An 11,322-nucleotide genomic window follows, 5' to 3' on the forward strand; every position below is an offset into this window, starting at 1 on the left:
CAGAGAAAAAATCGCTTAATGCCCTTGTGGCTCAGCTTAAGGGCCAATACACACCAACCATGGAGGAACCCTAACTTAGCATGGGTTCACTCCAATGCCTTGGCGCACTTGTGAGCCAACTGCCAGCACCCACAAGGAAAGAGCTAATGTATGTGAGTGCGCTCATCAACAGTCATGTCGTTCATGCGCTCCTCAACACCAGAGTAACGCACAACTTCATTCATCTCCGAAGATGAGGCCAAGCGCCTAGGCCTCAAGGCAATTCGCGGAGCATGTACAGAACTACAAGCACGAGAATGTGATGAGGACGTCGCAAGCATAGGTGGGGAGGATTGTCACGAGCCGCTCAAATTTGCCACCAACAGAGGCTAATTTTGCACGCACGGGTTATCTTAGCAAAAGTCCGCCTCGAAGTAGAGTGCGCTTAGAACCAGGATGCACTTAGCACTAAAGGCGGGATGCACTTAGAAATTGGCTGCCAACACAACTAGCCAGCCGTGGTGTGCTTAGTGATCATCCAAGCTCGGCCTGAGTTCTAGAGTTCTCTACAATTTGTAAATATCTAAAGTTTCTAAAACTCTTCACTTAGACCCCTAGGATATTTATATAAGTTACATGGAAGTTTCAAGAACCTAGCACCCCAACACCTATAAATAGGGGTGAGCTCCCTCATTTGCTCAACAACCACACCACACACACAAACACTCCAGCATACACACAAGCTCTCCAGCTCTCTTGTAATTTATTCTTTGTGAGTAATAAAATCCTATTCGACCATACTGCTCTCTTCTCTCTAGCATTTCCGCCAAACATTCTCACTTGACTAGTTGAAAAGTTCAGAAATACTTACTTAGCGACTAGTGTGCTAGAGGTCGTCTAAGTGCCACACGGGTTTGTTGTGCAAAACTCTCATCCTGTGACAAGCAGCTCTAATCACTCGGACAAAAGTGGGGCGGAAGTTAGAACCGAAGATAGTGACAATTTTCTACCATATATATGTGCATGTATCGCCACAGGATCACTTAAATGGACAACATTCTAAATGGTCTCCCCTATCATTTAGCACATTCTGAAAACAGAATAAAAATAAAAACATCATTTTTATTTTATTTAATCCACCATGAAGGTGGGGTTAGGCCGGACCCCTACTTGTGTTATAAATTATAAAATGGAAGGAACATGAGAAGGGGGATATGAGCCAAAACCTCTTAGAGAAAGCAAGAGCAAACAAATAATAAAAGAATCAACTAGGTTGTTTAATTAGAGGACCACTGGGAAAACTTCTTATGAGTTAAATAAATAAGGAAAGCAACGAACATAAGAAACAGTGAGTGCTCATATTATACTCAATCCTGTCAATCCCTTAAGTCTTCAAGGACAGAAAGAAATTTAACAGAAAATGCAGGCCAAATGAATGAGATTTTAACAAAAAATAGAAACAAGTACACTCACAAAATTAATCGAACAAAAAAGAAAAAGGAAAATGACCATTGAACTATATGGTTACTGCAACCACCTCCCTGCATATCATCACTCACACTTTGACCCTATTATACAGGAACTTCACTTGATCTCCTCTGCTTTCTTTTCCAGCTCTGATTCTGTCACGGGTTCTATTTTCTTCTCGGCTGATTCTGTGGCTTCTGTTTTCTTCTCGGATGATTCTTCTTCAGTTTTGGTCTCGGTGGCTGTCGCAGCAGGGGCAGCTTCAACTGTTTTCTCTGCTGTTTCATCCTTATCAGTAGCATCGACAAACGACTCTGGGGTCGGGGGAACCTCAGATTTTTGAGCCTCTAGATTTGTAGTTTCGGATTCCTCTTCAGGCTTTTCGGTCTCTTTTGATTCTTCTATCACCGTCTCCGAAGGAGCATTCCCACCTTCTGTCGAGTCCTTTCCTTGTTCATTCTGAAAACATTTTGCATATGACCAAATAAAATTCTAGAATAAAAATGTTTGTTCTAGAAAAACAAAGATTCAGTCAACGTAATGCTACAATTTTTCTCTCTAATGAACTAAATCTTTGACTAATAATACATCTCTAGCAAATCCCATAGATCAAGCCAAAATTTATGCACATAAAGAAAAAATCAAAGCTGTAAATTATCAGCCAAATAAATTAAATATTATTGTTTTAAAAGATAGAGAGAATGTACAAATTCCATAATACACACTTATTTTTTCATAATTTGAATTCAAATAATTAATAAAATAAAATTATTTAAAAACCACTCGACTACTAACCTGTTAATTTCATTTGGAGAAAGGTGGGCAACCATTTAAGATCAAAGCATGCACGATAAAAGTGAAAACTAAAAAGAGTTGCCGGCAATTGGACACCAATATTGGTAAAAGTTGAATAATATAAAATCAAATGATCCCAATAAGCTACAGTACGACAGATAGTCTTTTTGTGGGTGTTGGTATATTCACCTAGACAATAATTTAAGCCATTTTATGGTAACCACCAACCATATCTGCCCATCCAAATATTATGTTTCTCAATAGTCATTTTCAATCTATTCAAAAGCTATGGATTTAAATATCCGGGGCCTAATTGCTTATAGAATCAACAACAATAAGCATAGAATATTGCAATTAATAATCAAAAGAAAGCTTTACCAATATATTCGGTATTTAGCTTAAGTTGTGATTGAGAACAGCCTCATGATGGTCAAACAAAGCATGCAATGTCCCAATCATTCAACTCATTTTTCTGATGAAAATGAATCAAACTCCAAAACGAAGAAGTTAAATTAAATTAATTTTTCTCTCTCTCACATGGGGGTACATGAAGATACAAGAAACTCTAAAAGCCAAACAATGCCAATGTCTATGATATCTCAGAAGATTAAAGAAAAAATAACCAGAAAACGATGCAATGTGAAACAAAAACAAAGAGGAGACAAACAACTGGTGGGTCACAGGGTCAGTAAAATTAAGGCCACTTTGTTTGTCATCAAATAAAAGATATATTCAAAGAGAACCAATACCAAAGATACCTTGTATATACTGATTCCCCCATACAACGCAATAGATTCTGAACCCTTTTAACTTTAATATTCATCATATGAAAACAAGAAATGACAGAAAGCAGAAAAATTCTTCAACGTAAAAAAAAATTTAAAAAAAAATCATCTTTTTGAAAGATTAATTTAGAGAATCTAATAGTTAACAAGCGTGCCAACAAATATTGTACAAACGAATAGACATAGGACAGCATGAATAAAGTTAAACAATTAAGTATATTAAATCGTGAAATCAAAGAGGTTGAGGATTTAATTAATTACTAAGTTTATTTAATTATTACTCAAAAAGTTTTCTGAATTTGCCAGCGTCATAGACTTCCAAGCTTTTACTTGGATATATCTTAAAATGACAACAAATTAACAACCTAATTTTCTATTATTTTCTTTCACTTTCTAGGCAACCAAATGGTGCTGGGATTGATTGCACCCACAAACATTTCAATGAATTCTAAACGTACTAGGCAATGATAAAGACAGAACATCAAGTTCTTTTTGATATCAAAAGACGATTTAAAACTTCAAGAAAAATTATTTCAACAAGGAAAATTAACCGTCTTCAGAAAAATAATTAATTAATCTACAATTCAGGATTACAGTGATCTGGGTATCATCAGAAATAATCAAGATGTCATAGACCAATTAAATCAAAACATTAATACGCAAAAAAAAAAATCAAATTAGATCCATAGACACCAATTCAAAAAGGCTAATCAACAAAACAAAAAAGAAATTCATATTAATATTAATTGTCACCTTGAACAAGTTACTGAGAGATCGAGGCTTGGTTTCTTGATGATCACCATCAACTTTTTTATCATCTTCAACAATCTCCTTATTAACTTCTTTGTTATCTTCAACATCGTTAGCAGTTGCATCAGGCTGATCATCATCAACTTTTTTATCACCTTCTTCAGCCTTCTTCTTCTGATCACCACATTCTTCCACAACAACAACATCCTTTGCTTCAGACGGCAACGTCGTCGTCGTCGTCGTAGTTGGAATAGCACCACCACCGCCTGCAGCGGCGACCTGCTCCTTAGCAGGCTCAGGCGCGGGGGCCGGCGCTGGTGCCTCTCCCTCTTCACCCTTCAACACCTTTGGCTTTGTCGCACAACCCCCCATATTGATTTTCTTCTTTTTTCCTTTTTGTCTATCAGAAATTAAAACAAAAAACAAAGAGCTTATAACTTCTCTCTTTAAAAAAACAAAAAAAAAATTCTTTTTAATTTTCTTTTTTTTGATGAGAGAAAGAGAGAGAATATAGGTGATTTATAGGGGAAGAAGAAGGGTTTTAATTAGTTGTTTCCGACATTCGTTCTGTGGAGAGAGACAGACAGACAAACAACACAAACAGATCATTGGAAGTGTTTTTCACAAACGTTTTTATTTCTTTATCTTTTAATTAGTGGGCAATAATAATAATAATAATAATAATCTTAGATAGAACTACATAGTATAGGGTTTGCTTATAAGTTTATTATTATTCTTTCTTTTTTTGCTATGGTAACAGGAGTCACAGGCTGTATGCTTTGTAGTGACTCCCTGCGTTTTTTTATGTTTATTAAAAGATAGTATAATAATAATAATAATAAAAGAAAGAGAGAAGATGAAGAAGCTGAATAATAGGAAAAGGAAGAGAGATGGGATGTGGTGGGGTGGGGGTGATGTTTAGATGTTTATTTACGGTTTTAACGGGAGAGAAAATCAATGATGTTTTTATTTCTTTATTATTTTGGGTATTAACTAATTAACATTTGGGTTCTTGAGTTTTTACAGATTACAATTTCAAATATAAGGACATACGTTTTATATTTGTGGCACATGAGTCCCTAGTAACATTGTAAGATCTATGGTGGTAATATGTGACATGAGTACATGACTAGTTTATTAGATATATACAAATACTGACATACAGTTGTTAAATTTTGTTTGACATAAGACGACATGATTATTAATCATGCTGAATTCGAGTCATGTACCCATTTAACAATTGTGTTAGATTTGAAATTATAGAGTTCTTGAACATTTGTAGCGCAACTAACTATTTGATTAATCATATCTTATTGCTCTTATTATTTATTTAAAGAACTATGTCATTTTTGTTTTTATTTTAAAATATTCTTCGTCATTTTTGGATCAAAATTTGTTATAATTTGAGTAAGTAATACTATTTTTAATATATTAAAGGAAATTATCAAAGATCCAGCTGACTTTTATCAAAAGGTCAAAAATATCCAATTCCTTCAATAATTATCAAGGTTTGGACTTTGATGTCTATTAGTGTCCATTTTTATGTTAACTTTGTGACAATTTATAAAGAAGTCTGGTTAGATGTACTAGTGATAATTTTTTAAGAAATTTGTATTGTGTCAAACTTTTGCTAAATATTATGTGGGCCGCTATTCATCCTCTATAAAATACATGTTAAATTGGTGACATTATTATTAATTATGACCCATTTCAATGCTTTAGTATTGCATGAGTTTTTAATATTTGAAATTCTTGACATGATTAATAAGCAGGTCAAGATCACCCAAACAACATAAAAATATTGTTGTACTTTTTTTTAACTCAGTATTCCAATCTAAATAACCTACGTACCCTCACGGCCTCACCATATTGAATTTCAACCACAAACATAGAAGCACGTAACCTGACTGGTACCTTAGTCATTTAACAAATATTTATGGACCCAATTGATATAAATAGACAAATTATAGCCGTATTTATGAAAATGTAAAAATCTAGAAATCCAGATGTTATTATTACCCTTTTTGTTTTTCGGTTTTTGTGTTTTGTGTGTTGATCATTATTTCCTAAATAAGTCCCACACATTCCATGTCAGAATTGCTTGATCAAAATTCAAATTCGGTGGCGTTTGTTTATTGGTTTCTTCCAAATTTAAAGGGTTGATTAATCTAAACTCTTTGTTTGCGTCACAACCATATGTGTGCTAAAGAGAAAAATTCCAGTTCATACGGCGATTCTTAAAAAAGAAAAAAATAATAATTTAGTGCGTGTATGGACGCTTTTTTTTAACTAATTAAATATACAGTTGCATATAGGGTAAAAGTTTGTTTAGTCCCTATATTATGAGGTTAGTGTCCATTTAGTCTCTGTATTTTTAAAAACACTTCAAAACATCCCTGCTACTAAATATTGACCCTTATGCCATTATTTTTTATTATTTTTAACTTGCTTTTACAATATTACATTTTTATAATAATGTTTCTTTTTTTGATATTAATAAAAAATTAAATTATCAAATTAAACTCAAAAATAAAATAAAAACAAAAAAGGTATATATTAATTTTTGTGGAAGCTCACGTATGTCTAAAAAATTAATATCTTAAAAAATTACATTATCAATTTTTTTAGAAAAATTAATATTTTATCTCAAGAGTGTGTTCCACAAAAATTAATATATTTTATTTTATTTTATTTTATTTTTTGGTGTTAAACTGGTAATTTATTTTTTTCTTTTTAATAATGTCTAAAAAAATTATTATAATAGGGTTATTTTTTCTTTTTAATAATGTCTAAAAAATTATTATAATAGGGCAATATTATAAAAATAAGTTAAAAGGAACAAAAGATAATGGCAAAAGTGTCAATAATTTAATGGTAGGGATGATTTGAGGTATTTTTAAAAATATAGGGACTAAACGGGTATTAACTTCAAAATATAGGGACTAAACGAGCTTTTACCCGTTGCATATATACAGCCAAAAAAAATTATTTATTTTTTTTCTGTAATAGTATAACTATTAAGAACATTGATGGATTTAGCCTTTTGGTATGCCGGCAGTGACTCCAATTTTGGCCATTAATGGGAAATTGGGAAGACGGCAAAGGCCAATGTTCTAATTGGAAATATCAACATATTGAACCAAAAAAAAAAAAAAAAGTAATAAATAAATAAATAGTAAAACTTATCAGAACTTGGGTTGTGCCTCAAGTCTTGCCAAGACTTTCTGATATTTCTATAGCATATATATTTGTATTACTACTTCGGAAAGCCAAATTTTCTCCTTATCGACCAAATAATAATAAAAATTAGGGGAAGAGAGTCACATTATAGAGCTTGTCGCGAGAGTCTTGACCCATTTGACCAAGATCATATTCTTTTGGGGGGCTATTATTAGTGTAAAAAGACCAATATGTCCATTTTATCATAAAAATTTTTATTCAATCTTTTCACTCATATTCTAGAAAAACGTATTTATAAGACTCTGTTATATTTTGTCATGCATATAAGTCTTGTCTTGCACTCTATCCTTCTCACATACTCTCTCTCTCATTATGTAAATTTTAATAAAATAAAGTGATGAATTTATTGTTTTTTATTAAATTTACAGCATATTAGTAGTTGCCCCTCTTGAATAAAAAATTTCTGATTCTATCTCTTTCAAGTTGTTGATATCCTCTTCTCCAAAAAAAAAAAAAACGTTGTTGATGTCTAATTTTTGTAATTGCAATAAATTTGCCAGGTAGATGTGGAGACCAAATTATTGAGAATCTAAGAAGTTGATAATATGAAAACTTGAAAAGCTGTCGAGTTTAAGGGCGGCCGAAATATGCTGATATAATCCCTTGAGTTTGGCATATAGAATAATATTATGCATGTAAGTTGTTTTGTGTGTCCATATAATTATATCGTGTGTTCCATTACACATTAAACTTTATTTCTATATATGAATTTTTTTTTTATTTTGTTAAATGTGCTCTCCACTTCACTATCTAATTATCTTCTTCTGTCTAATCAATATAACCTTTCAAATAAATATTATTTAAATAGAACTTTTGTTAGTGGAGTTTTTACTAAAAAAATTTATTAAAATTGTCAATATGAGTTTTTATTAAAATTGTACGATTAGTTTAATAGATAAAATTTTTAAAGTTATTTTTATGAAATAAATGAATAAAGATTGTCAAATAAGTAAATGATTTTTAGACATTTTAATATTTTAAAAAATCATTTCAACCTTTACTACCAAAACTCTAAATTTTGAGTTTATTTTTTCTAATAGGAGCAAAATAATTTATTTAATCTTAAAAAAACTAATTAAAAAAAATCCAAACAACAAAAAAAAATATTGAAAAGAGTTTATGAAATTAAATAAGCACTTATAGCCATTAAACTATACCAAATAGGCATTTTATTTCATATGTCTTGTAGTTTTTTATGTTCAGCATATTTATTCAGGCTAGCTATCAATATTACATATTTTTATGGGGTTATATTTTATTAATTTAATTTCATATTTAATCCGACTCAATATATCATTATTAATTAAAAAAAAAGCTAATTACATAGAATGTAGATATTATATATATACTCTACTTTTAGTCTAAGAACAATAGTCATTTCAAAAATTCAGAACTCCTAATTTTTTATTGAGCAGTGTTCCAAAGACAATTTTATCATCCACATAAATTTGTCATACAAACTTAATGCCACATGATGTAATTATAGGAGTGAAAACAAAAATGTTAATACAATAAATGAGAATAAAAATTTTGATATTATTATTTATTTTTGCTTTGATTACTTGTACTTATAAGTGATATAATGTAGAGTCACTAATATCATTGGACGTATATATTGAAAAGTTCAAACACACACAGAAAATCTTTTTTTATAATACAAAGGTATTTTGGGATCCAACCTTACTATATTTACCGTGGCATTTGGTTTATATTATTATTATCAAAGGTGGGAAAAGCAAAATTCCATACTCTCCTCGAACTTAGCACAATTTTGTTTTAATAACGGAAAAAATGGATCCAGTTACGGTACCACAGTGGTATTGTACCACTACTTTTGTCTTTTGTGCCAGCACTGTTGTAAATTTTCATATAACTCATTTCACTTATTTTTATTTAAATTTTACTTTACAAATATTAAGTTAATTTCCACTGCATCCATATGAACATTTTAGTTAGCACCTTATGCTATTTATTATTTATAAATTTTTATTTCATATTGCACTTGTATCACAATACCCCTCTCTTTATCACAATACTCGCGAACCCGACCCGAATTCCGTTTCTGTTTCCATTTCCGGCCACTCCACCAACCAAGGTTGGTACCTAACGGAAGCTCGTGCGACGCCGGTCATCTCCATGCCATCCTTGTCGCAAAAAGAACAGGCCCGACCCGAACCCGTGAACCCGACTCGGATTCCGTTTCCATTTTTGGCCACTCCACCAGCCAAGGTTGTGAAATATCATCTATGCAACCCAAGAGGGGGGTGAATTGGGTTATAAAAAATTATGCAAAACAAACCGCACAACAATTTTTATCTAATGCCTTAATAAGAATAAAAATAATAAATTTAATCAAGCAAAATAATAAAAGAGTAAGGGAAGAGAAATCAAACACATGATTTTTACGTGGTTCGGCTAACCGTGCCTACATCTATGCCTCCAAGCTCACTGGGCTTGAGGATTCCACTAAGCAAGCCTCCAAGGCTTCTACCGCTCTTACAATTGACTTCCAACGTGTCAATAAACCTTTACACTAAGAGATTATTCCCAATCTCTTAACCCAAGTGTATCCCAACACTTACAATTTCACACTTTGATTTTAAAGAATATTGCAAAATAAATCACTCTCACACAATTTGTTTGATTACAAAATGAAAATCCAAAGTGTGAGTAAATGAAATAAATACAAGAATTTAAGGCTCAATAAAATTTGTATGCTCAATAATTTGCTCAATGACAATTGTTTGAATCGTTGAAGTTTGAATTTGATTGAATTTATTTATAGTTGGAGCTGAAAACTAGCCGTTATTGACTTTCTTCTCACTGTTGGATCGCCGTTAACTAGATGTCAGATCACTGTTTTGATTGGTCAATCTAACCGTTGGGTTGAATTTTCAAATTGTCGGATCGCCGTTAGTGTCCAGAGGCTATTTTTCAATTCTGCTCGATGTCGGTTAGTCGTTTGATACAGTGACTGCTACAGCGAATTATTTTATAAAATTACAATTTGGCCCCAAAATTTTATAAAGTTATACTATGACCCAAAACTTTATAAAACTTATCAAATAAGTCCATTTCTAGAATTTTAAGCAATATTTTCTAATTTCAAAGTTCTCAAAACTTTTTCAATTTAAAACATTAATCACGAAGATCATAAAATTACTTTTTATTGAATATAAAGCCTTTATAGTATGAAAACTATATGAAAGAGTAATTTGAGCTTTTAAATCAATCTTAATCAAGTTTATTATCATCAAAATCAATATTAAAGAAATATTTATGTTAACAGGTTGGTACCTATCGGAAGCTCGTGCGACGCTGGTCATCTCCATGCCATCCTTGTCACCAGAAAGCGTTTGGAAAGCTGCCGATTGAAGCCGTGAAAAGCCGCAGAATTGTCGCAATTTCGTCAATTTTTGGTAACCCCACCACTTGGGTTTTGCTCTCCACAATTCCCTCTGTCTTTTCCGACCAACCATAGTTGTCGATTGCCATTGATTAGCCGTTGAAGGATTAACTTAATATTTGTGAATAAAAATGAGTAAAAAAGATTTTATAAAAATTTACAGCAGTACTGGCACTAAAGATAAAAGTAGTGATACGGTGGTCCCGCAGCTGAATCCGGAATAAAATTGCAAACTTCTTTTTCTTTCAAAATGGTAACGATACTTTCTTAAAGTCTGAGTCCATTAATTCCCAAAAGAAGGCCCGAGCCCATTAGCCCACCAACACATTTTTATCCATTTACAAGCAATGGCATGCCAAAGCCCATGAAAGAACTATAAAATTCAGCCCAAATACTTTGCAATTCATAATCGTCATTCCTCTACTGAAACTGAATCATCCGAATCAAATTCTCTCTTGAGTGATGCTACTGGCTCCCCTCAAAAACCCTTATGAAACCCCTCTCATAGACTTACAATTTTATCCCTTTTTAAAATTACATAGAAAGACTACTGACAAATTTTAAAATAACTATCATTTCTTTTCTAATTTAATCGCAGATAAATTATATGATTTTTCTTCTTTTTTAAAGATGGCCATTAATTCACTATTGTTTTTTAAAATTTTTGTTGATAATTCCTCTCTCAATAAAATTTTACAGCAATTATATCTTTAAATATCATCAACTATATCATGCGTATTATTTAATGCTTACAACTTTTTATCTTTCATTTTTCTTCTCATTAAGTGTAAGTTTATTTAGTCACGTTTGATTCTTTTCAAGTCTTAAAATTAATCAACTTTAAAAGAGTTACCCAATCTTCTTTTCCAAAAAATATTTAGTGCTCAGAAGTTGAAAGAA

At 31.8% G+C, this 11,322-nt stretch overlaps 1 protein-coding gene across 1 annotated transcript; it reads right to left on the reverse strand.

Moving 5' to 3' along the window:
• Positions 1–1,318: 1,318 nt before the first annotated feature.
• Positions 1,319–4,687, reverse strand: LOC102615831 (uncharacterized). The gene is made up of 2 exons (XM_006464488.4): positions 3,780–4,687; positions 1,319–1,905 (listed from the first exon to the last, which is right to left on the reverse strand). Exons 1-2 carry the CDS (start codon positions 4,146–4,148, stop codon positions 1,564–1,566), a joined length of 711 nt encoding a protein of 236 aa, XP_006464551.1. The 5' UTR covers positions 4,149–4,687; the 3' UTR covers positions 1,319–1,563.
• Positions 4,688–11,322: the final 6,635 nt, after the last annotated feature.

This window comes from Citrus sinensis, chromosome 7 (genome assembly GCF_022201045.2).
Source record: "Citrus sinensis cultivar Valencia sweet orange chromosome 7, DVS_A1.0, whole genome shotgun sequence".
Taxonomy (NCBI): domain Eukaryota; kingdom Viridiplantae; phylum Streptophyta; class Magnoliopsida; order Sapindales; family Rutaceae; genus Citrus; species Citrus sinensis.